At 42.7% G+C, this 27,379-nt stretch overlaps 1 protein-coding gene across 26 annotated transcripts; it reads right to left on the bottom strand.

Annotated features, from left to right (window-relative positions):
- Positions 1–177: 177 nt before the first annotated feature.
- Positions 178–27,379, bottom strand: MAPK8 (mitogen-activated protein kinase 8). Of its 26 annotated transcripts, none has more exons than XM_088670043.1 (14): positions 27,090–27,379; positions 20,909–21,008; positions 18,626–18,787; positions 17,760–17,889; positions 16,944–17,002; positions 16,690–16,828; positions 15,903–16,068; positions 12,324–12,395; positions 9,146–9,328; positions 8,557–8,681; positions 5,952–6,015; positions 4,396–4,473; positions 3,402–3,475; positions 178–1,614 (listed from the first exon to the last, which is right to left on the bottom strand). In XM_088670043.1, exons 3-13 carry the CDS (start codon positions 18,781–18,783, stop codon positions 3,438–3,440), a joined length of 1,212 nt encoding a protein of 403 aa, XP_088526169.1. In that variant the 5' UTR covers positions 18,784–18,787; positions 20,909–21,008; positions 27,090–27,379; the 3' UTR covers positions 178–1,614; positions 3,402–3,437. The 26 variants fall into 26 exon arrangements, with proteins under 26 accessions (XP_088526169.1, XP_088526167.1, XP_088526165.1 ...); XM_088670041.1 differs by lacking the exon at positions 12,324–12,395 and adding an exon at positions 11,891–11,962 and having other exon boundaries at positions 178–1,619; XM_088670039.1 differs by lacking the exon at positions 12,324–12,395 and adding an exon at positions 11,891–11,962.

Raw genomic sequence — 27,379 nt, 5'->3', positions numbered from 1 at the left:
ACATTTGCTTTTTTTGCAGCCACTGAAAACAAACACAGACGAAACAAAAATTTGAAAAGAAGTAGCCTCTCTTTAAAAACAAGCAAGCAAGCAAAGAAACAAGACTTTCACTTCCAAAGAACTGGATGGATAGAACCAAACAGTTTCAGGCAGATTCAATTCTCTCAGCCTTCATGGTTGTGTCCAACAAGATACTTGTGCTATTGTTTAATATTTGCTTCTGTAGGCAGCACTGATGTACAGTTTTGTTCACATTTAAATCCACTACACAAAATACTTCTATCTACGCAAGGCAGGCAGCACAGCCTAAATTCACAAACATTGCATTTTCTAAGGACAAATTCCCAATGATTGTTTTACTCACACAGAACTTAATCAGTTGCACAAAAAATATCATTCAATAATGTACACTGTAAACAGTTAACATACTTCAGTGAAGAGCAGCACCATTTTACATTATATTTAACATTTCTACATAGTTCGTTGTTGATGGTTGGTTTTGGTTTTTTTTTAAGGGAGCGCGTCCAAAGTTGGGATCTCTGTGCTGAAATGCTACCCAATTCTCATGGCTTCAGAATGACCCACTGTCAAGTTTTGGGGGGGTTTCTATGCCTCTCCAATGGCACGGGGAGGCAAAAGAGGGACGCTGTCAGTGCAGCACAATGGACATCCCTGCAGCATCATCTTATGCACTGTATTTGCTGCAGATCCTGAAGCGACAAGATGCTGCGTAAAGGGAAAGTGCTAAATTTGAGGAAAAGAGCGCTTTATAAATTAAGAGATGCACTAGCCTGAATATGCAAGGAAGGTAGAGAAATGAGCACTACAGAGTGGGAGTGTGGGAAACATGAATTTGCATTGTTAATCTATTTAACTATGGGGCAAGTTAAATTTGCATGGCAAAGGCGTGCTCTATCATGCTTCTTCATCTTGTTTTGTGTGATTCCTTTGGGCACAAGAACATGTGACATTGTCAGAGCATATATAATGTTCCCTATATACCGCAGGAGATGTCTCTGTTCAGAACTGCTATCTCCGTGGCTATACCTTAGCCTATAATTAGATAGTTTAACCACTCAAATGGCTAAAAATAAAACATTTAGCTTATGGACTGAAAAGGGGTGTGCAACACACAAAAATACCCTAATAAAATGATTCTGAAACTCAAGTAAACCTTAAATAAAGCTGTCATGTAACAAACGGGACAGCAATGTTACATTTAATAATGTATTTTTTTAAAACGAGGTCCACATCACAGTAGTAAAACATATGCAAATTTAAAAACTCATGATAAAAATTAATAATACTGTACAATTTATTACAGGAAAGTATTGTGGCTTACTTTTAAAACGCAACTTAAATTAAAATTAGCACTTGAATCCCACAATTACTTTTGAAAACACTCCCCCAAATAATACCACCAATTTTTGTAACTAAGAGAACCCCTGTCCCCAAGTACGTCAAGTAGTCATCTACAGCAACCCAGGGGGCCTGTGGAGGCTTCTAGGCTGCTGTCTGTATCAGAGGCCAATGTTGGGTCAGTAGACATTGAAGAGACGTCATTGGCAGATGACGATGAAGAGGGATGCCGAGAACCATTGATCACTGCTGCACCTGTGCTATGAGAAACAGAACATCAATTCGGTTACAGAGAGACTGGCCTCCTTCACTGGCTTGTTTTCACTCTGACTGTCCATTAATGCACTTTGCTCATAACAGGCTGGTTAAGCTTAAATCTTGTAGGATTCAGCTTTAGGTTACACAGGAAAGCACATCAGCTAAGTGTAGGCTTAGATCAGGGGTCCCCAAACTAAGGCCCGGGGGCCGGATGCAGCCCAATCCCCTTCTCAATCCGGCCCGCGGACAGTCCGGGAATCATCATGTTTTTACATGAGTAGAATGTGTCCTTTTATTTAAAATGCATCTCTGGGTTATTTGTGGGGCATAGGAATTCATTCTTTCTTTCTTTTTTTTCAAAATATAGTCCGGCCCCCCACAAGGTCTGAGGGACAGTGGACCTGCTGAAAAAGTTTGCTGACCCCTGGGCTTAGATCTCATTCCAGGTTAAATGTTTCAGCTTTCAGCTCCATTTAAAACCGGTTAAAAGCTAGGATCAACTTTAAAATACAGTAACCCCTTGAGTGTCAGCTTTCAGTGCCATTTTAAAAAACCAGACAGTCTAAGTTACCACTTAAAACCAAAGGGCAACTTACATTCTAAACCAACAAAAACCAACCAACCACCCTCAGTTGAAGCTCGAGATTAAGCTTATTGCAAAGTTATTAAGTGCTGTATATGATCTAGGTGGAAGGGTAAGCCTCAATCCAAGTTAAAAGCTCAGCTTTTGGTTAAGTTTCAAAATAACTTAAAAATCAGCTCAATTTAAAAAGTCTCACAGGGAGTCTTCTTGCATTTCCAGAGGTTCTTCACTGCCCATATCTTCACCTTAACCCAGTGTTTCTCAACCAGTGTGCCTCCAGGTGTTTTGGGACTACAACTCCCATCATCCCTAGCTAGCAAGACCAGTGGTCAGGAATGATGGGAGTTGTAGTCCCAAAACATCTGGAGGCACACTGGTTGAGAAACACTGCCTTAACCGACCTTTGTCAACCCCCCTGACAAAATAATAATAATCAATTCGGGGGGGGCACTAAGATGACCCCAAATCCCATTTCAGATTTCTACTCACTGGACCTGGGTGCAGCCCATTAATTGAGCCACATTTTTCTAACAAGGCGTTCCTGACCTAACTGGCTGCAGCAACGGCTGGGGGAAGCTAGTCAGGGCTACAAATCAGGGCAAGCAAGCAAGGGAGTCCACTTTGTGAGCAAAGAAAAAAGGAGGGCCCAGTCGGCAAAGAGTCATGTTAGCTGGTGAGTTTGGCAGTAGGAGTGAGGCAGTCAGGAGGCCAGAGCAGATTACTCCCCTACAAAGCTATTGATGGAAGAAATTCCGAGCTCCACCCAACAAACAGCAGGCACTATAGAAAGTCAGGAGGGGTCTAGGGGCTATCAGTCATACTGTGCAGAATGTGACATGCCTCTCTGTTGGACAGAGGTTGTGGGTGGGTGCTTGGTGCCATGAGCTCCTGGCCCTCAAGGATCAAGCTCATCCCCGTGAAGCCAAGGCAGCTAACCTCAAGAAGCCAAGAATCAGAGAGGTTGGGGGACAAGGCCTTCAGGGATATGATAATAGCATCCCACTCCCAGAGTTGCAGGCCTTCCACAGTCACAGAGAATGAAGGCCCGGGAGGTGGGAGTTGCTCTGAAGAGAAAAAAAGAACCCTTTGGTAGGATGAACAAATATGCCCCACAGAGGATACGCCTCTGGAAGTTGGGGGATTCCATCATTAGGGATGCAGGTGAGCTTATGACACATGTGCAGAGTGGAGGGTGACTTGCCTGCCTGGTGCAAAGGTTGCAGTTGCCATGTGTTGTCTACGTCAGAAATGGGTTCCAGTAGATCTCTGAGTGGTCTGAAGTAGATCAACAAGGATGTCTAACTCCCAGTTATTTAAAATGGAAACAAAATACCCCCTCCCCCAATTATAGGGCTCCAACAAAGAAAGACCGGGTAACCAACAGGGGTCTCCTTCCTGAATTACAAGGCAAACCTGGGTGATTCAGGTGAGGTTTGCATATGCCCAAGTCAGATTACACTGTTAGCTAGGCAATGCAAGTCTGATCAGGGATTTCCTGAAGTCCTCGGTCTCTCTGGGGGGCCCCAAAAGCTGCCTTTTCAAAGTGACAGACAGAAAGCGGACTAGCAAAACGCTCTGAGTTCAAGTGGAGAAGCAGCCTTTAATTCAGTGAGTTATTTCTCCAGAGTAGAGCAGTCACAAAGATTTGGGAAAGGGCTAATGGAGGAAGTACTGAAAACTGGATGGGATTCACCAAATGAATCCTGCAAGCAGAAGCCCAGTGCAAGCAAGGGTTTCCACTTGCATAACAGGGATTCTCCCTCGGAGAATTAATTGGGATTAGTGTTTGTATCCCTCAAAGACTTTTTTGAGGTCGTATAGACCCAAACAGGCCCCACAGACCTAAGAGACAGCTGCACATAGCAATTCACAGTGAAGGAGGCAGGTGTATTTACTGCATGCAGATATTAACAGATCTGCACCTGCCATCTTGTTGCAGGGGAAGAAGGTGAATCAGAAGTGCTTATGCATACACCATCATTGTAATTTCCAGTGGTTTCTAAAATGACTTACTGTATCATGGCAATAATGGGTAACTGGGTATGTGTGTAAAATGCACACGAGTAGAGCAAGTTGCCTGGTACAGACAGCTCTTCTCCAAGTAGTGAAGGTGGATGGGGCATGCTCCAGCACAAACACCTGAAGAGGGCTAAGTGGCAGAAACTAGAGCAACAGCACTTTTATTGTAAACCAACCTAAAGGAGGCGGTTGTCCACATATAACTCCATTCTTGGTTCTCTCCTCCAGGTCCATAACTTCCTTGTAAATCAACTCTGAAAATCACCAGGTGTAGTGTTATCCATACAGTATTTCAAACAAGCCAGAGAAACAGACTCGTATATAACAAGTATCACATGTTCTACTGAACATAACTCTGTTGATCAAGCAGAAAGCAGAGAATGTAGTACATTAGGCAAGTCAAACAATGCACCCGTGAAATACTGCCATTCTGCTCCACTTTGCAAAACTGAGCAACTCATTGAGCAAACAGCTTCAGGGTTTTCTTGAGGATGAGCACATAAAAAAGCATTTTGAAAAGGTCACACCCACCCCGACTCCTCAATATCTGCAGGCAATGTTTGCTTCCTTATATGCTTCTGGGTCAAATGATTCTTCAACCACAAAACTAGCAAAACTTCAGAACACTATCAAGAAACAGAAAATCTACCCAAGCAAGAGACTTCAAATACACAATGGGTGCCTTTTCCAAGAGTTGCACTGCTAGTATTCTAGAAAGAAAAATACAGAGGCATACAGGACCTTCTCCTGAAGAGAGGTGGCCATTATAGTGCCTTTACAGATCCCATTTGGATATATCAAAAACTAGTTAATGGATACTATAACACCCAATTCTTAAAATGTGCAAGGGATTTTAAAAGCAATGCCTTTATCTAAGTTCAAGGAGAAGCCCCTTTTATAACTCTTAATTCCCACACATTTTGTTCCAAGTTTCTCTCTGACCTTTGTTCTCTCCTTTTCTGCATGACTTTGAGCCATACAACTAACTGCCTCCCTGGCCGTTCAAAGGTGATGATACTTACACAGGATCATATTCTTTCACTCCACTTTAATTTACTTATTCATGATACCCACACTTCATTGTTTCCAGCTACAAGCAGATTAGATTCTGTACTTCCTTCATAAGAAGGCACTGAAATAACGGATACCAATCTCCTACTATACCTAAGCTGTGAGCACAAAATGGTAACTGAACATTAAGTACTCCTGCCATTCATTGTCCTATTTGTGGGCTTCCCACAGGCAACCAGTTGGCCAGTGTGGGAAACAGGATGTTGAACTAAATGGACCTTTGGTCTGATCCAGAAGATATCAATAAGCTATGTATTAATAAGCTTGCACAACTTCTACCTTCTCGGTAGTGGCGCCCGCTCTGTGGAACGCCCTCCCATCAGATGTCAAGGGGAAAAACAACCATCTGACTTTTAGAAGACATCTGATGGCAGCCCTGTTTAGGGAAGTTTTTAATGTTTGAAGTTTTATTCTGTTTTTAGTCATCTGTTGGGAGCGGCTGGGGATTATTATTATTTATTACAGGAGTAGAGGCTGAGAAAAAGAACCACCAACCAACCCAAGTGTTCAAGAACCTGCTGATTTAGAAAATTGTTGGGGGCTGTTATTCCCAACAGTGTTTGTGGGGGCAAATGCAGTTCCCACCACACTTTAGCATCTTAAAACAGTGCAGCAAAAGCTTCATTGGTAATAATATTAATACTTAAAGTATTAACCTCACCTTTCCATTCTTCTATTGTGTGCTCTCTTTCATCCAGCTGCTTGTCTGGTATCTTTGGAGGAGGCTGAAAACAAAAACGTAGCAGAAAACTGAATAAAAGGCAGGAAATATAAATTTACACTCTCAATTTCAGAATAATCGTGCATTAATCCCAGGATATTAATACCAGACTGGTCCTCAATTTATTAGTTATTTTGCATTACACACCAGCCATGAAATTCTCCAAGCACCTATCACTATGTAGAATTTTTGTTCCTGCTATTTCACTTGGGGGAGGGTATTGTGACAAGGGCCCAATGTTGATCACAAGCCTAAACATAGATAATTTAAATGGACCTTTTCCACAAGAAGTAGCATAACTTACACTTGTGCCTCTAAACTGATATTTTGTAGGAATACATGCCCAGCATTCCACTTGCATTTCCCTAGATTTTCTCAAGATACCTATACAGCAGGATTCTGAAATTTGCCAACTCCCCTCTATGTTTAGGGATGCTAATCAGCAGTGCTAATTAGTGTGCTAAAATGTATCCTCAATCCACTTCTGGAAAATAATCCCAATGCTGCAAAACTAGCTGTATGCAGTAGAATAAATGCTTAGGAGTTAGAGTGCCAACCTGCTCCATGATGCGTAACACATCCATGAGTTGGACATCAGCAAAGTGAAAACGACAATACAAATGAAAATCCCGCCCCCGCAAAAAAATAAATGAATGAAGATTCGTATAATTACACTTACAGCGTAACTTGGAAACTCTGAACCTTGCACATAACATAATGTGTAAAGGTAAAGGTAAAGGGACCCCTGACCATTAGGTCCAGTCGTGTCCGACTCTGGGGTTGCGCGCTCATCTCGCGTTATTGACCGAGGGAGCCGGCGTACAGTTTCCAGGTCATGTGGCCAGCATGACAAAGCTGTTTCTGGCGAACCAGAGCAGTGCACGGAAACGCCGTTTACCTTCCCGCTTGGAGCGGTACCAATTTATCTACTTACACTTTGACGGGCTTTCGAACTGCTAGGTTGGCAGGAGCTGGGACCGAGCAACAGGAGCTCACCCCGTCGCAGGGATTCAAACCGCCGACCTTCTGATCAGCAAGCCCTAGGCTCTGTGGTTTAACCCACAGTGCCACCTGCGTCCCTCTGCCATGTGTAGAAGTCATTAAAAGCAAAATTAATAATAATAATCATCATCATCATCATCATCTAGTGCTGATCCAGATGCTCTTCAAGTTATTTTGAAGGGGGCCCCTGCCAGGGCTTAATCCTACCCTTTTCACGGATATTTGGCAACCAAATTTTATCTCCCTTTCACTCTTTTGCAAGTAGACTTAGCTTTGTGACATGAAGCTAAATGGGGTCATCTGGAGTTTTGAAGCAATATCCTAACGACACACAGCTCTATTTCTCCTTTACATCTGCATGTGAGGGAGTGGGTGTGCTAGGCTGCTTTCTTGTCTTGGCAGTGGACTGGATGAGAGCCAGCAAGCTGACACTCAGTCCAGTTACGACTGACAGTTCCCTAGACTAGACATATGGGGGGTTGCCTGCTCTTGAAGGGGTTACAGCACTTCCTCTGAAGGAGCAGGTACATAGCTTAAGGGTACTTCTGGATCCACTGCTGTTGCTTGAGAGTCAGGTGGCCTCAGTGGTGCGGAGTGCCTTCCACCAGCTTCGGCTAATGGCCCAAGCTGCGCCCCTATCTGCACAATGGGCCATCTGGCTTTTAACTATCTATGGCCTTCTATAGTGGGATGTCTTAATGTATTTCTTTCCCTGGTTTTCATGTGTGTGATGTTGTTGTTTTTAATGTAAGCCACTTTGAGGTGCCATGGCAAAAAAAAGTGACTAATATATTTAATTTTAAAAATTAAATGATGGCTGCTACACAGCCAGTCAGATTTAGCTATGTGCTCTGAGACCCCATGGAGGGGATGGGGGGGGGAGTCCCAAGATTCAGATAATCTCTTTATATAGATATGGGGTTGTTGTTTTTTTACTTTTTGTTTATCTGTACTTTATATTTGTAAAATCAATAAAAATGACTTTTAAAAAAAGATTTAGCTATGTACCAGGGCAAACAGAGCCTAGGGATCATCCCGGAATAAAGTAGTTTTAAGACCACTCTCCTTCAAAAGTGGGTTGATTTCTATTCTGGCAAAGCTTTCTGCAATGCCTCCTGTTTTGGCTCAGCATTTGAAAAAGCCTCCAAAAAATGCATACAATAGGTTATGTTTATCCTGAACCTTCCGAAACTCCAATTCAATAATGCAGAGTAAGCTATTATATATATATATATATATATATATATATATATATATATATATATATATACACGGTATACACAGACACACACACACCCTGCCCTCCCCAGTCAAAATAGAGCTCAGGGCGGCTGACACCAGTAAAATTACAATAAGACATAAAAGAAAAGAAAACAATTAATTAAAATACGGGTTAAAATACAGTTTAAATTTAAATTTAAATTTTGATTAGCTGTAGAGCAGACAATCAGCCTTTTTGGACTACCTTCCGGCACCAGACACCATGATCAGTGGTGTCGCTGCCAACAAAGAATCCAGATTCTAAATAATAAATACAACTTACTGCTTCTGCTTCTGAAGGGTCATACCAGACATTGATGTACGGGTGTTGTAGAGCTTCATCTACCGAGATTCTTTTTGATGCGTCAATCACCAGCATTTTGGATAACAAATCTCTTGCCTGACTGGCTGCAGGAGTAACATTTAACATAGGATGTGATATTTAAACATTTCGGGAAACATGGGAAAGGGTGGGGTGAGAGTCATAAGCAAAATAAGGAACAAACTTATTATTATACAGCTTATTTGGCGATACAAGCAAACTAGCTGCTTCAATATCAATGTAGACTAGTTTATGAGTAAGGCTCTACAGTCTTGCTTACTACTTTCATCATGGTGATGTGTCAGCCAGCCCCTAGAGAGCAAGATAAATGAAATGCATCTTCCCAGCCCTGGAGCCGAGGATGATGCCAACCCCCTTCTCAAATATGGAAAGAAGGCTGGGCTTCGTTTTGGTTCTGCATTTGCTGGATGGAAGCACAGAACCAAAACTAGCCTCTGACTCCTCCATCTGAGCTGGAAAGGGAAAGAGCCATGCGGGCTTGTGTCCGTCACAGTGGAAATCAAAGTGCAGCACTGCACAAAACTCTTACCTTTCAGTTTGTTATGTTCAGAGTCAACTGGAAACAGGACATCTGGGAAGAGCTTTTCAAAACTATAACCAGCATATTTAGGCCTATTCTCCACGTATGTCCTCACTGTTGGCTGCAGCTTCTTCATAAATTCTGAGCACGGAGTTCCTAGTTGTTCAATAACTTTATTCCATTGATCAATATCTGAGGTGAAGCAGCTAAGGAAAATTGTTTATGTAGCGTTCAGGACAAAGGCCATGTTAAAACTACACCAACAATAAATGGGAGAGCTATGGCCAACAATAACTTGTTAGAGAACCAATGATGACTAAATCAAATAACTGCCCTCTTCGCTATGATCTCAACAAGGGATAGTCTCACCTGGCACACAGGATCTCATGCATTTCAAAATGCCACTTAGAGGCTTTCAGAACAGTACAGAAAACAGAAAGAATTTGAATCAACTGAAAGTCTGAGTTTTCCCCTCCATTGTTAGGACTGCCACGTTCAAGACTGTTCTGGAGAGTTTAGAAAACTTAGCAGGAAAACTACATGGGAAAATACCTGAATATTACTTCTTTCTAAACAATTTGGCAACAGGTTTAACTGAAACCATATGAAAGCTCATATATAACTGATCCAGTTGAACTAATCTATCAGTGGCCCAATCAACAGAAAACGACATCACAACCTAAGATTCAATATTAAATTTCAAAATCGTCTACCACACCATACAAACCCAGAAGCAAACAATTTAACATATAGGGAACACCTATGTCAACATAGCTTATTAACTTCACTCTCTGTATATGTATGTCTGCTGATCTTCTGGTCCTGAGCCAAGAAGTACTCTTAGGAAATCAGTATTTCACAGAATCATAGAATTGTAGAGTTGAAAGGGATCCTGAGGGTCATCTAGTCCAACCCCCTTCTATGCAGGAATCTCATTTAAAGCATCCATGACAGGTGGCCATCCAACTTTTATTTAGAAACCTCCAATGAAGAAGAGTCCACCACTTCCTAAGCGAGACTGTTCCATTATCAAACAGCTCTTACTGCCAGAAAGTTCTTCCTGTTTAATTGGAATCTCCTTTCTTGTAACTATAATCCATTGGTTTGGGTCCTGCTCTCTGGAGCCGGAGAAAGCAAGCTTGCTTCATCTTCCATGTGATAGCCCTTTAGATATTTGAAGACGGCTATAATATATCCTCCTCTTGTTTTGAGCATAGCCAAAGAAACCATCCATATATTTATATATATGTAACTTTTCTTGCACCTGGCCATCTCCCCGCAGCTGTAGGTTATTCAGGTATACTCCTCCTTCGTGATTTCCCTTTACTTCAATTTCTTATACATGTCCTTCTTAAATCTCAGCTCGTCTGTAAGCTCCTTGCACAGCCACACCGGTTTCTTTAGGTGCCTCTCACTATTCTTTCTCGTTGGAATCGTCTGCATTTGTGCCTTCAATATTTCACCTTTAAAAAACTCCCATCCATCTTGGACTCCCTTCTCTTTGACTATTTCTGACCATGGAATCCCACCCAGTAGTTCCTTAAGCTTTTCAAAATCAGCCTTCTTAAAGTCTAGAGTGCATGTTTGACCACCCTCAGCTTTACGTTGCCTCTATATAATGAAACCCAAGAGGACGTGATCACTTCCTCCCAAGGTTCCCAGTACCTCCAGATCTTCGTCGATCAGTTCACCTCCTCTCTGTTGGTGAGGACCAGGACCAAGATAGATGATCCCCCTGTTGTGTCTTCAACCTTCTGGGAAATGAAATTGTCAGCGAGGCAACTGAGGAGTTTGTTGGACCGTACATTCCTGGCAGAGTTTGAGTTCCAACAGATATCAGGGTAGTTGGAGTCTCCCATGACTTCTGTATCTCTCCTTTTTGAATGTCTGGCAATTTGGGGAAACTTGTGATCATCACTTGAGAAAGTGTCTTCCAAAACACCCCTTGCCCTGCAGGGAATATCAGTAAGATTGACAGTACAGGGTGTGGTGCTTTTGTCCCATTGAACCCAGTAAACCAATCAGCCTTCTCCCCATACCTCAATCTAAGCCAAGAACCGTTCTGCATCAGTCAGGGAATCACTTGTAGAAAAATACGTTATAAGAGTGAGAAATGACTGCTAACAAGAATGTTAGAGGACCAGAGAGAGAGAGAAACCAGGGAAGCAAACACTTATGCAAGGGTCAGTCATTGTGTAAGTGATGTCCATCTCATGCTACTCTCCAAGTGGTATCCAGAGCAGGTGCTCCTATTGCCCCAACCTGTTAACACTACAAAATAGCAGTACCACTAATGAAGGTGTCCACACACAAATGAAGATCAACAGAATGTTAAATAACTAACTCTGTTAGGACATAAAGCTAAACATAATCAATTAAGACAATATACTTGGGTACTCAATAGAAAGGAGAACATGCAAAAAAAATGAAGTTACAGAGGAAAAAAGCAGGAGGATCTCATTAATTTTGCACATGCTGTCCACTAAAACACTTTTATACAAGGTGTTCCGATGGCTGGCTGAACTCTTAACACAAAACTTTTTACTATTCTGGAGCATATAAAAACCACTTTGTTTACAAAGCGAGTAAGCCTATGCTCTTAATTGGGGGCAAACCGCAAACTGTATACATATTTGAAACAATAGAATTTTAAAGCCTCGGCAGCTGGAGACAGCATTATTTGATGTTGAAAAGGAAAATGCTAGAATACATTTGACTTTTAATAATTCAGTTCTAGGCCCAAAGTAAGGATACGGTCTGTACCAGGAAATAATACACCACCTTTGATCATTTCTCCCATGATGCACCCCACTGACCAAATGTCAACTGAAAACAAAATGCAATGACATTAACTGATTAAAAGAAAAGCAAAAGGGACTTTAAAAGGAAAAAAAATGATAATAAAGAGCAGTGCAGGATGAAAATGAATGAAAAAAGTGAAGATGTGCTTGCTATCATACCAGCAGAGACTATTTCCTACTGCTAAGTGCAGCCTCAATAGAACCAAATTTATTCTAATAATTTTTATACTTATCCGGAGGAAATGATTATGAGCCTTTTAAGGGTAGGTGGAGGGAGTTATAAGCACTTTCCAAGGAATATTGGGGGGGGGGCAGCAAAGGGGGAAGAGAGTCACAAGGTATTAGTTACCAAAAAAAATTCACATGCTGCAGCAGTACAAGGATACAGTCCCTTCCTGGAAAGAGGATTTTGTGGCAAACCATTTCTCCCATAATGCACCCAACAGACCATAAATCCACTATGTTTGTAGCACAAAAAGAAGAAGCAAAGCAAATAGTCACTGAAAATTAAAGAAGCAGGAGGGCATGACTGCATTTTACTATCTGCAGAGAAAGCACCAAAAAGGAAGAAGCAATCATGGGATCAAGCTGTAAACGTATTTTTAGAACACACACACACACAGCTCCATATGTCCAAAACATATTCTGAGTGGGACCCAATGGAAGCAATAATGGCCACAGGAGAATAATAGCATTCTTACATAGCTCCCATTACATTTCAATGCAACTTGCTTAGCAGAAGTCCCTGGTAGAGTAAACCCCCAATACTTGAAAGCTTTTTGTTAAAAAAAATTCTTGTTCATTAAGAAAAGATTAAGAATAACTGAATTCCTTAACAAACGGCTGAAATGATGGAGGAAAATACACACAGGTTCATAATTAGTAATGAGAATTAATCTCAAAAAGGCAGAACATCAGTGGGGAAGGTGGCTCATCTATTCAGACTGTGTTCAACCGGTTCTAGATGGGTTGCACTCACTCTAAAAATATCAAGGGATAGGTGGGATGGCTCCTTGTCACCAAAGGCCCAGATAGCCTCTGTGCCAAAGGAGTGCCTTTTATCAGTTTAGGATGGCATACCAGCTGGGATCTCTCCAGGATGGAGACAGCCTGGTCACAATTATCCATGCTCTGATAAATGTCTAGTGTTGAGTGTTCTAATGTACCTATACATCCATGTGCCTGCCTCTGAAGACTGCTTGGAAACTACCATTAGCTCATAATATAGCCACCAGGCTGTTGACTAGGACTGCCTGGTGGGTATCAAGAGAACTTCCAGGCCATTTCTGAGCACAATTCAAAGTGCTAGAGCCTGGGGCACAAGTTTCTAACTAAACACTTGCAGTTGTGCTTTTCCACACAGGTACCTGAACAGATACCTGTTCCCATCACAACCTGCCTGTGTGCTTAGTTCATCTCTGGAGTCTCTTCTCCGGGAGCACCATCATCCAAGGTAAGTTGAGGGGCATCCATATGGAGAGCCTTCTCTGGGAAGAATGTGCCACAAACAAGGCTGCACCACTGGAGCTCAGGCTGCTATGCAAAAAGTGTCCCCTTTGAATTCCAAGCAGAGTGTCCTTTCTTATCACAATATATTAATACATTAATTTATACCACAATATATTAATTTATACCAGAGCTCCCTGAAACAGCTTCCTATGGTGGACTGGTATGCTAACACTGGGGCAAGATGGTTTGAGAGCATGTAACGCCTGACTGCACAGGCTGCCAATTAGTTTCCAGGCCCATTCCAAAGTGTTGGTTTTGACCTATAAAGCCTTAAAACAGCTCAAGACTGCAATATCTTAAGGACCACCTCTCTCCATATGTGGTTCTTCTTCCTGTGCCTCCTCTGTGGTGGCTCCCTGTTTGTGGGATGCTTTCCCCAGGGAGGTGGGTGCCTTTGTTGCCTATCTTTAGGTGCCAGGCATAAACATTCCTCTTCTCCCAGGCCGTTGGCCAATTAAGCAATCTATGGCCTTTTAAACCATGTGAGAGAGAGCGGGGTACTGTTTTTGTTTCCTATTATGGTATGTATGTTTTTTTATTTTGTAAACTGCCCCATGATTTCAGATGAAGTGTGGTATAGAGATTTAATAAATAAACAAATATCACATTGCTATAGACAACATGGTCAACTTCAAGGCAAGTTAGCTTTTCCTTTTCCAGCAGGGAATTTCCTGATCCTGTTCATTAGAACCTCTTAAAGTGGTAAAGTTCTGAGGTCCTTGATAGAAACCACATTCACGCAATACATTTCAATCACTCTGACACCACTTTAAAGAGTCATGGCTTCCCCTAATTCTTGGAGCTGCAGTTAGTTATAGGTGCTGAGAGTTGTTAGGACACCCCTATTCTCTTCACAAAGCTACTTTCTTTTTGTTTTCATCTTAACTATTGTTGTTTTCGTGTTAACTACCCTATTGACCCGAATATAAGCCACCCTTTCCCCCCAAATTCTGACCGTGAAAAGTTAAAAGTGTGGCTTATATTTGTGACCTTACGGTATACAGCCAGGAGCATGGGGCAAACAGTGCCAGGAGCGCAGCAAAGCAACGCCCGCCCCGCGCATAGTCCCCCGTCCTCTCCCCCAAGGCCGGGAAGGGAGAGAGCGAGGAAGGGGGATATATATCCGGTTTTTTTTTCATTTTCCCCCCTTCAATTTTAAAGCTGCGGCTTATATTTGGGTGTGGCTTATATTCAGGCCAATACGGTATGCATTTGTGCTTTTTACCTTGTATTTTTATCTTGTGAACCGCCCTGATATCTTGTGACAAATGACGGTATATAAATCTAATTGGCACTAAATAAATAAATAAATGGGGCTGGTTGTTAAGCCACTCTGAGAATTGTGGCTCTGGGGAACTTGTTAGTGCAGGTGATGAAGCAGGCTTTGGCTCTAACATCCATCTGCTGATGAGTGGGAGAGTTGAAGCCTGCTTTCTCTTGCCAGTGCACAATCAGGAGCGCACTTTACAGCTCCTGTCCTACTCCTAGGATCACGTAGGACATCAGATGTGAGAAAGGTGGCCTGGCTCAGTATAAGGCAGCTTTCTATGTTCTATTGTCCTAATCCTCTCCCTAAAACTTGCCCGGAGAGAGGCTGAGGACAAGCAAGAAGAAATGGTAGATACCTCTATATAAAGCAGCAAACATGGTTTCCTCTCTTCCTAGTAGGAGACTGTAAAAAGGAGTGTGATTGAGCAGTATGGCTTCCCAGAGGAAGATAACAAGTGAGATCTTGGAAGCAGAGGCAGGTGCATCTTAAAGCCATTGCTTTACTAATTCTCCCTTCCATGCTGCCCACAGGGATAGCAGGAAAGGAGCAGCTGTCATCTCCACAGTTACTCCTCTCTCATAGCCGCACAGCAGGAAGGATTGTGCAAGTAATAGTTGCAAGGAGCAATTGCTGCTTCTGATCATTCATCTGTCTTTATCTCTCTGGGAAAGCCTACCTATTCATTCACCTTCACTATCTGGAGATTGTGGGGAAAGTTTCTGGTAAATCCAAATCTGCAACAGATATCCACCTGCCTCTCCAATCCCCAGAGAAGGTGGGAGATTGGCCACCATCTCGGGCTACAAAGAGCAGCCACCACACTGCAGCTTTTACAGGATAAAAGCTGACAACTGAGTGGTGGCTTGAATGAAGTTTTACATCCATTTCCATTATCAGTTCTAGATAACTGAGCTTAAAATTTTAACCTCCATGTCAAACAGGAGATCAAGGTGGACTTAGCATAGAGTGAAAAGGTGTTATTTGCGCAGATAGAATAAAACATAGTATTTCCTAACATGCTTTCAACACAACATAGTGCGATTAAACATTTAGCATACTTAGGTCATGGTGTTATTTTAAAAAATAAGTTTCAGCAGCTGAGAAAAATGTAAAATGTAACGTGCAGGGTGTAGGGACAGAAGATATATAGCATATTATGTTAAGGGACAAAATGAAAGTTGCTGACCATTTTCTTTGTATCCCATCCCTAGGATGACTTCTGGTGCTCTGTAGTAACGAGTCACAACATAAGGTGTCATCATAAAGCTGGTTCCTGCTGTTCTAGCTAATCCAAAGTCAAGAATCTTCAGCGTGCAGTCAGATTTTACTACTATATTGCTAGGTTTCAAATCCTTTCAAGAGAGAGAGAGACAGAGAGATTATTTTAAGCCAAGCATGAAAGTCCCCAGTAGAAGATAAAAAACAACCTGGAAATTATGATACAAGTGCAGGGAGGGGTTTTTTTCAGCCAGAAGTCTCATGCCGCCTGGGGACAATGGGAGTTGGAATCCAACAACATCTAGCAGGCTACCATTTCCCCACCCCTGCCCTAAAGGATTACGTTTGTAATCTGGAGGTATAACCAGACAGGTGGCCTCTGCTAGGGAGTGCCCTTCATCTGTTTATCTTGTAGTAAGATATAGGGTTGACTACTGTAATGTGTTGTACATAGGTCTGCGTTTGAAGGCTGTTTTGAAACTGCAGTTGCTCTAAAACATCGCCACCATGGCAGTTTTCTTTCAAGCGAACAGCAATCTTCTTTGGCTTAACACAGGCATCCCCAAACTGCGGCCCTCCAGATGTTTTGCCCTACAACTCCCAGGATCCCTAGCTAACAGGACCAGTGGTCGGGGAAGATGGGAATTGTAGTCCAAAACATCTGGAGGGCCGAAGTTTGGGGATGCCTGGCTTAACAGCAAAGAAAAATACTCCCCAAACAGGAATGTTAAAACAACGGCAATAATCTCACTAACCCTATGTATAATTCCAGCTGAGTGAAGATGCTTAATGCCGCACAACATTTGATAGAGGAGATAGGACATTCGTTCATGGTCGAGCTCCATTTGAATCACTTGGCAGAGATTTGCATCCATGAGCTCCATCACTATGTAACTTTTGAAGAACATCAAAACGTAAAATCAGATGAGAGCAGCAACTTAGGTCATAAAATCAATTGTGCACTCATAATGTACTCGCTGAACAAGTTTTACAAAAAAAAGATACTTACACATCTTGAAATTCTTCCAGTGATTTCTGTGGCGTAAAGACATTCAATAGGCCAATTATCTATGGGAAAGAAACAAGTCACAATGAAGGCCTGCAAACAGTCTGTGTTTGTCTCTAAGTGAGTTAAGTAATAAACGCAAAAGGAAACATGCAAGAAATCATAGCGTTTGACCAAATTCACTGAAGCTCTCTCACATTTTCACCTATAACCTCAAAGACAAGCCCAAATAGCTGTACTGTATACAGGTAATCCTCATCTTACACTTAATTTACTTATGCAATTGTCGCTTTGCATGGGTAGGGTAGGATGGGTGGAAATAAATAAATAAATAAATGGAGAATGGGGGGCAGTATTATTTTTCCTTGTAGGTTATCTTTGTTGTTTTGTTATATAGTTTTAATTTGTGCTTGTTTTCATCTTTTTATGTAAAACGCTTTGTGAGGTTTAGCTGAAAAGAAGTACATAAATATTTTACAGATACCAAATTGCTGATGTCCCAAACCCATCAATACAGTATAGTATCATCAAGATAGTATAGTATAAATCAACATAATAAAATATAATCCGTTTCTAGCAAATTAAACCATCCTGTATCCTACTTGCTATTTTCTTGCTATTCAAAATTAGACTTGATGTCTGTCCTATTTAAGCATTAAAGAGGAGAATGGGATGCTACTTTTTACAACAAAAGGTGAAAGAAACAGGATCAGCTTGTCCATCTTTACACATGAATGTGGCAAATTCATGAGTAGGAATGATCCCACATTTAGTCTGACCCTTACTGTTGATGTTTAAACGATGAACAAATGTACTTACGTTTTTGTGGTTTACACACTTCATGAGGACAAGCTCTCTGTAAGCTCGTTTGGCATGGGTTTGGTTCTGAAATGGCCGACTTAGCTTCTTGATTGCTACATTTCTTTCAAGGATAGCATCGTAGGCTGCACTGTAAATAAAAGTGAACTGTCATAACCATATTTATATTAAAATTGACAAGAAGCCTGGGAGACTGGAGTCAAGACCTATCCATGAAACACAATCAGTCAAGGATCTGAAAGAGGTTTGCAGTATTATAGATATTCTGATTTGAATAAGAATCAAGACAGCTAGCACATTATGATACTGTGAAATGTTTGTGGAGAAAAATAATTGCTGGAGTGAAAAGGACAAGATACAAAGTCCCTGTATTTTCCACCATCGTGCTGCAGAACAGTAAGACAGAGAGGGTGATTTAGATGAGGCAAAAGGGCAGGAAGGGAAAAGGCTAATCAATCCATTCCCTGAAAAAGACAGCCCTCTGTGGTTATTTTCAATCAGGAGACTGATTCTCACATTTTATGAGGTGCTATATTTCAATGGTTTGAGGCAGAGTTTTGCTGCTGTTCTCCTGGACAGGAGTGTGCATACAACTGCTATTCTCCCAATTATGTACCTGTCACACCTGCTTCCTAGTGACACATGACCTGTGCACGACCTGATGTCATTGTATCTGGTTCTATTCTCTCTTTCCACCTTGCACTACAATAAAAGGACTGGGGCACTATATATACAAAAGCAATGGTTCTCTAGCAACCAGTACTATCTAGCATTTAAGTAGCACATCAATCAGTTTTGCTCATGTTCGCATTTTAAACAAAATGAGATTTCATCACTGAGCTATTTTTAAAAAGGAAAAGCCTTACCATACTATGCCTTGAGCACCCGAACCGATAGGTTTTAAATTCTGGTATCGTTTGAGTACAGTGAAAGTAGAATCTCCAATCTCTACACTATAGAAGTTGTTTTCACGTTTGCTTCTACTCATGACGCCGTTAGTCGAACACTTTAATCTAAAAGACATGAACCTGCAAACACAAGGAAAATGTTACATGCCTAGGCATATAAATATATAAATATAAATGTGTGTGTTTGTGTGTCAAAGTTTGAAAACTTTTCTGCATTTTTTGCCACAGCCATCCCAACTGTCTTGACTCCTGCTCAACAAAGACAGATGCTCTTGCTTTTAAGAGAGAAAGAGGTCCAATTTAATGACATAGGGTGGAAAGCAGACACAGGCTCAAGAGTCAAGAAAAAGGAGTTCTGGAGCAGAATAAGAATTTCAGAACCGGATGGAAATGGCAAAGATGTCCCAGCAAGTTTCCCTGCCCCTCTTGCCAGGCACACTTACTCACAAGACTCTCTCGCCTTCTGGGAATGTTGAGATTGCAAGTGTGCACTCCTTCGGGGTGGGTGGGACTGTTCCCATTTGTGAAGGCGGCATCTGGTTCCAGGTGACAAAGCAGTGCCCTCCTGTCTAGCCTCTTGAATGAGTTCAGTTTCTGCCCTTGACTGATCAAAGCCTCTCCCAATCTTCACTGCGTCTCTCTGCTCCGCAGGAAGGTTGGAAGGGAGAGCTGGCATAACTTCTCCTCGTTCCAAAATCACAGTAGAAGGGGGAGATACTTCATCCAACCCAGAGTGCCTACATTCCCCATCATTCTTCCTCCTCCTGCTTCAGAGTCTGCCAACTCAATCCTGATTCTCAACAATGCTGTGGGGCTCATGACATCAACAACCTTACAGAAACAATTTTCTAGTAAGACTGCACTCCTTAAACATCAGCTCAGCTCAGATCCTTGTTGGTAGAAAGAAGAGTAAAACTCCTCCTTTAGGGATCCCAATGCTTTTCCTGCAAAGGGTCCCAGGTACAATTCCATACATCTTTCATTAGAGCAATACCAGAAGGTATGAGGCAAGGAAAGGCCTCTCTGTGTCCAAGACCCTGATGAGCTGCTGTTAAGTGGGAATAGATAATAGTGGGTGAGATGCCTTTGAGTAAGGAAGCTTCACCCACTTGTAAAAGTCACGCAATTAAGAGATGTATGGTTCAAAGGCAGCACCCTAGGTTGTTTTTGGCAGGCAGATTAATATAGGATGACCTTTCACAGCTGAGGATTAATATTCAGTGAAACACATTTTAGCAATGTCTTCTTAACAACATTCCAAATGAAAAGCACTAGGCCTCTTTCTTTTTTTAGCATGAAACATGAATAAATAGGACAGAATGTCAGGGGAAAGTGGGATGGCATTTTGCTTTTTTTTAAGGGAAGGGGCAGAGAAACTAATACTGTCCCACTCCCATTTTGCCACCTGCATGCTTGCTTCCCTCCCTCCTTGCATTCTCTTATTTTTCCAGAATTTAAGAGATAGGAGGTCTATCAATAATACTTATAATTTAATTATTTAAAAAAAATTAAAATGGGGGCAGGAAGAGACTGGAAACAACCCAGGAACAAACATGTGGGAACCCACAGTGTTTAGCTGTATCCCCATCCATCACTACAGCATTTCCCATTCTGGACTCAGCAAGCCCCAAACAAGAGCAGGAGATTATAATTTCTGGTTGTTGTCTGAGCAGCCCCAAAGGGAAAACTTTCAGGGGCAAGATTTTTCTTCCCCAAACCTTTACTCTAGGTTCGTGGAGTGTGTCCCTAAAAGTTCACACACTTGAGCCTTGTTTCTGCCACTTCCTACAAGACTCTTTAAGCTACGGCCAGTATGCGCCTTGTAGCTTAAAGATTGCTTGGTGGAAGTTATTGATTAGGAATGGAGAAAGGATAAGAGGAAAGGCACAAATCGTCCCCACACTAGCCTTTAAACTGCAAATGGGGCAGAGACCCTAAGAGCCAAAAGCAAGGTAGGTAGCCTTTTTCAGCACTCTGTAATTGTTTCACTAGCTCTATCACCTTCCATTGTGGGGAGCAATGTCTGGGATTCTGAGGCCTGATAAGTCAGGGATTCCTAACTCCTGGCCTGATGGATTCTTGGTTGGGGATTCGTACTTGATATCATGCACCCTCACAACCCCAGCTTCTCTGTCCTGTATGTTTCCATGACAGTGCACACAACTCTCTCATTCTTTCAGTGTTGGTGTTCCCCCACCTTGCCTTTAAATCCAGTTTTTTTCTACATATTTGTGGAGTCACCTGGGTATGCAGAAACCCAACCCTTGCTCGTGGGTGGTCACGTTTTGCTGCCTTACTGGTCATGGGAGTTAATCGTCTGGAACAGCAAGCAACAGATGCCCTGCAATGAAAGAAAACAGTGAAAATACTGCAGCGAGCGCACTGGATAGTATGAATGCTTGGCCTTGTTCCTCAATTTTTACTGTTTTTTAAAGGCAAAAATGTACGTTTCTACCCTTAGTTATACAAAAATGTGGGCAAGGAACCTCACAATGGCATTTGTGGGGGAGACAGGACTGACATTTTTATTTATTTGTAATATTTGTGTCCCATTTTTCCATCCAGGAAGCTATCAGTCATTAATTGAGACATTAAAACAAAGTAGCCATCGCTTTCATTGAAAGCTTCTCCAAATATGACTACATGAGTCTCCTGGCATCCTCCACCTCTGAAAACCTAGCGGAAAGGAAAACCAGGCAGCAGATGAGTTACAAAGGGCAAGGTCTCGTCCAGGGAACCACAGCTCTAAGTGTGCCACACTTGTTCCCCAGCTACTGTCACTTCTCTGCAATTGGACTGTAAGCAGAACAGAGGGCTGGGGGTAGGAAAACAGCAGGTTTCATATGCTTCTGGAGTTCTTCTAAAGGATGACACAGGGCCATATGAGACATCTCTTTCAAGGCCTCAGCCCAGACACACCAAAAGGAAATTGCACCCAGGAGCCAGTTACAAAATACAGAAATGGGAGGAGGGCATTTAGAAAAAAGCTGAATGCAACTAACACCTATTTTCTGATCCTACCTGGTTGGAGACTAAACAATATTAAAAAATAGAATTCAGCCAAATCTAGCTTTTCCTTCCAACTAGAAATACAACAGCCTTTCCCCCTGTCCTGGGGTGTGCACCCTTCAGACCCAGAGCCAAAGGCAGCCCTCAGCCTAATTTCAAAAGACCTCTACAGATCATTTCAGATATCCAGCAACCTCTTCTTGCCTTTAATTTCTCTATAAAAGCAACATATTTGCAGCAACAGCCCTCAGGAGGGTAGACTTCTCTGCAAGCAAGCTGCTGCTGAGGTGCATGACATCTGACCCAGGTAAGAACTAGATGTGGTCCCCAAGTCCTTCTGCAGGGGACTACTAAGGAGGAGCAGAAATGTCTCACAGTAAGTTCACTGGCCCTTTTGCCAGGCAGAACTCCAGTTGCTGGGAGTGATGATCCATTTGCATCTTTTCTTAATTCAAAATAAAAATAAGGAACATGTGCAGCACCTACCATGAACACAAGTGCCCCTGTGAAAAGGTCAAGATGGTGACTCATGTTCTCTTTTTACCAAGAACTGCATAAAATCTTTTTTTTAAAAAAACAACAACCCGTAAGCCAGGATCATATTAAATCATCATCATCATCATCATACCCTGCCCATCTGACTGGGTTGCCCCAGTCACTTAGGTTGGCTTCCAACAGGGTATACAGAAACACCACCACAACCACAACCAGAACATCACATTAAAAGCATCCCAATACAGTGCTGCCTTCAGGTGTCTACAGAAGATCATATCATTATTTATCTCTTTCACATCTGAGAAGAGAGTGTTCTGCATGGTTCCCTGTAACTTAATTTCTCACAGTGAGGGAACTGCCAGAAGACCCTTGGAGCTGGCCCATAGTGTCCAGGCTGAACGATGTGGGCAGAGACGCTCCTTCAGGGTTGAAGCCATTAAGGGCTTTAAAGGCCAACATCAACACTTTGAATTGTGCTCAGGAATATATTGGGAGCCAATGCAGGTCTTTTACGACTGGTACTATATGTCCACTTCCAGTCACCAGACTGGCAGCTGCAGTTTCCAAGTCTCCTTCAAAGGTAGCCCCATGTAGTAGTCCAACTGGGAGATAACCATAGCATGTACCACTCTGGTGAGACAGTACGCAAGCAGGTAGTGTCTTGGTCGGCGTACCAGATGGAGCTGGAAGACAGCCACTCTGGACACAGAATTGACCTGCACCCCTATGGACAGGTATGAGTCCAATATGACCCCAAGGTTGAGCACCTGTCCTTTAGGGACACAGTTACCCCATTCAGGACCTGCCTGCCCCTGCCTCCCAGAAACAGTACTTCTGTCATCAGGATTCAACCTCAATCCGTTAACTGCCATCCACCCTCCTCCTACTTCTCTCAGATCAAAATGAATCTATCACTCTCAGTGTGGCCAAGTACTGCGCTGCAGTAAGCAATCACGGCCTGGAACTGACCTCAAGACGTTTTGTACTTTCCATTTTTGGAGTACATGTTATGACTACAATTTTCTATACTGTAATGTTCATTCCAATTTTACTTTTCTATATGCTATTTCTATTTCTTTATTCTTTTCACTCTACTGTATTATACACATTGGGATAAGATGTTCCAATGTGCTTCTTGCTTTGATTTCTTAATAATAAAGATTAATAAAGTGAGTAGTCCCTCCCAGTCCTGGCTCTACTTTCATCAGAAGAGCATGGTTAATAATTTGCTTTTGAGCTTATCTCAGGAGCACTATGTGACCTAGTCTGCCTTTCTTCTCCCTTTTGTCTGATCTATAGGGGACTAGGGAGGACAGGTGGGTTTGGGGTCCTGCAAAAAAAGACTGTTCCAAGCCCTCTAAGTGCTGCACATTCTTTATACCAGTATTAGGGCATTTAGGCACACCAGTGTGAAGTCTCTGCAATGCTTTTGGACGAAGAGTGCAGAAAGACAGTTAGCTGGTTTACTGAATTAGAGAGCTCCGTCAATTAGTGTGTGGTTGGAGGTTGAACCTAAATGATGTTTGTGTTCAACATCTGCAAAACACTGCTTGAGAGCCACTCTAGCCCTCTCCTATGCCAGAGAGCTGACAGAGCCCAAGGAAAATCTGTATAGCTAGAGTTCAGGAGTTTTATGAACAGCAAATTGAATGGTTTGTGGGGCTACTAAGCCAGTTGGATGTAAGGTTAGCTTCAGCCAAAAATTGAAAATGGCAAGCTAATCCCCGGCTTCAGCTTTCTAGAGGCCAGCCTCTAGACACTGGGTGGTGTTTGTCATGCCACAGGGTACCTGAAGAACAGCCCTCAGAAATTTGGAGTGAACTGCTTTCATAGGTGTAAAAATGGAGTGAGGGTTGAGCTGGGCCAATCAAGTGACTGCATATTTATTTTCCATCATAGAGAACCTATGTTATTTAGGAAAGACAACCTTGGGAAAGTTTTAAGGCTGATTAATGCATAAACATAATAAAATGTGGAGCACAGCTATTCAACACACTTGGTGATGGTTTGGGGCAAGTGGCTGAATCATAACAGTGAGGAAAGTGGGTTGCAAAGATTAAGATTAGAAAGTACTTGGGAAGACCCATATTAATGCTTTGCATTGCATGACACCAAAATTCAGTATGAACTTCAGAGATCAATCAATAACCACAAATCGTTTTGCATCTTCTATTTACAGCATGTCAACTCAGCATAATCCTGTAAACTTTCTCATGGATAAGTAACCAGTCATGAAGATTTGGCATGAAACAACCTGAAGCCTTGAAAAGTCAATTCAGAAGTGCTTAGCAAGAAATGTAACAAATTCTGACAAATGCAAGCATGCCAATCTTCAAATGATGTAATGCTACAATCCTAACCACACTTATTTGGGAGTACAGTAATCTCCATTAAACACAGTGGGTTATATCTGTATAAACATGCATAGGATTGGTCTAAACGCAGGATTAGTCTATTTCCACTGATTCCTATAGGAAAATTTCTAACGTGCTCCCGACCAAGGAACTTTGATCCCAAAATGACAAAAAAAAACAACCCTGGGAAAACCCTCTGAAACCTTGCAAAAGGCAACAAAGAAGGAAAAAATGTTATCTTATTTGTCCAATCTCTCATCCTTCCTCCCCTCTTTCACCATGGTTTCTGATGAAAAAGCTGCTGCAAAAAGCAAGCCTTGTTTAAAGAGGCTTATTTGTTTAACAGTACTATACACAGATCTGGCTGTTTACAGTAGATATTCAAATCTGTTTTTGGATAAGTGAATTTTTTTATTTTATTTTTTGTATACTAAGCGTTTGGATAGTGGGCCTTAAGTACAATTAGTGTAATTTACATCTCCCCATACAAGATAGGTTTACTCCAAGAAGCAGGGAGCTACTCACACTCCTTATATTAGCATGTCACTGGAGCCCACTAGATAGCAACCTTGTAGCATCTTAAAGAACGAAAGTTTTCTTGTAGAGCATAACCTCACTGTCAAAAACAAGAAGCATAATTCTCATTTAGAAGAAGACCTTTCATTGCCTACAGACAGCCACCCAATCTTAAACAACTCCTCATCCACAATAATACAACCACCAGACTTAACATGGACACTGGTACCAGAGCCTGCAATAAACCCAGATGCCAACTTTGCTGCCACATGCACCCGGACAACATCATTACTGGCCCCAACAACATCCAACATACCATCTCAGGACTATTTAATTGCTCATCTTCTAACATTGTGTATGCCATCAAATGCCAACAGTGCCCTTCAGCTCTCTATATTGGACAAACAGGCCAAACCCTACGCCAAAGGATAAATGGACATAAATCTGACATCAGGAACCAGAAGACAGAAAAACCAGTAGGAGAACACTTCAATCTCCCAGGACATTCTATACAAGATCTCAAAGTAGCTGTCTTACTACAAAAGAATTTCAGAAATAGACTGGAAAGAGAAGTTGCTGAATTACAACTTATCACCAAGCTGAAAACCATGGAGGGACCTGGTTTGAACAGAGATATCGGATTCTTATCTCATTATACATGATAAGCGATCTTCAGCCATCTCAACCCTTGCTTTTTCATGCAAAACCATTTGCAGTCGTTTTCGGTCATCAACAGCTATCAGTCAGTCAATCACCCACTTCCACCACCCTTCTGAGTGATCCCCCCTCCCCTCCCCATCCCCACCCCTCCCCACCCCTTCTCTACATAAGTGCCTGGGGACTTCTATTTCACTGTATCTGAAGAAGTGTGCATGCACACGAAAGCTCATACCAAAATAAAAACTTAGTTGGTCTTTAAGGTGCTACTGAAGGAATTTTTTTATTTTATCTCATTTAGAAGACACAGATAGAATAAAACATAAACTGGAGCTGCGAACAGAACCAAAAAGCCATGACACACAAGAAACACAAATGGTTTGCAACACGTCTATGCCTTCTGAGCTCAACGCACATCCTTGCATCTTATGGCCTCACTCTCTATACCATTTCCCACCCCTCTGAACGTGCATGCGTTTGTAGTGATTAGATCGATAAATTGGTCGCTCTCAACTCTACGATTCTATGTCCGCAGTGTAGATTCAAACCCTGGTCTCCCAAGGTCCTAGTAGTCCAACACTCTTAATCAGGCATAGGCAAACTTGGTTCTCCAGATGTTTTGGAACTACGGTACAACTCCCATGATCCCTGACCTGTTAGCTAGGGATCATGGGAGTTGTAGTTCCAAAACATCTGGAGAGCCAAGGTTGCCTATGCCTGCTCTTAACCATTACGCCACACTGGCTCCCACTTGGCCACTCAGCACCTCTCGGCCCAACCTACGGTACTTCGCAGGGGTGTTGTGAAAACAAGAAGGGAGGGAAGGAGGGAGAAACAGGTAATTTGAGATCATTTTCGGGGAGGCAAGTCAGCATAATAAAACAAGCATGCTGTAATCTGCATTTCGTGCACACTGGGCCCAGCAAAATGTGCAGCATCCGCATCATTCCAGGGGTGCCAATTATTATCATCATTATCATTATCCTATACCACCCAGGGGTGCCAACTTCATTTATTATCATTACTGTATTCTATATCACCCAGGGGGTGCCAACGTGAATAAAATATTGGGGCCCCCAGGAAAGCCCCCGTGGTGCACACACACACACACACACACACATTTGAATGGGAATTTCCCTCAAACTTCCCCCTCAAATATTTTATGGGGGGACACCCCCCCAAAGGATCCCCTTCATCTGAGGATCCCAGGGCCGCCTTTAAACACACACAAAAAGCACACAACCACACAACCTCCCTTAGGGGGCCCCCAAGTTTCTTTGCCCCCCCGCCCTTTGAGTAAAGGGGAGCAGGCCCAAAAAGGAGGTGCGGGGTGGGGTGGGGGGAGGAAGAAGGAAGCCCCCCGCCAACACCCGCACCCGCTCCAAGCCCACCGAGGCCTGCGAGACCGGAGGCGACGACAGTGGCAGCAGCCTGTGTTCCCGGTGAGGAGGAGGAGGAGGAGGAGGGTGTGAGGGCGCCTCTGTGTATCTCCCCCCCCCTCCCTCAGAAAGGCACCCATGGGCGCGAGGGACCGCCTTCCCCAGGCAGGTAGGCCTCGGCGCCGGCCCAGCCGCCAGCCCGCTCTCTCCCAGCCACTCACTCGCTCGCTCGCTCCGCTTCCTCGCCTCAGCCGGGCCTTGCCGCCGCCGCCGCCTCTTCCTGCCTGGCCGCCGCCGACCAC

This window comes from Zootoca vivipara, chromosome 5 (assembly GCF_965207765.1).
Source record: "Zootoca vivipara chromosome 5, rZooViv2.hap1.1, whole genome shotgun sequence".
In the NCBI taxonomy this organism is placed as follows: domain Eukaryota; kingdom Metazoa; phylum Chordata; class Lepidosauria; order Squamata; family Lacertidae; genus Zootoca; species Zootoca vivipara.
This window is presented reverse-complemented; position numbering and strand designations above follow the sequence as displayed.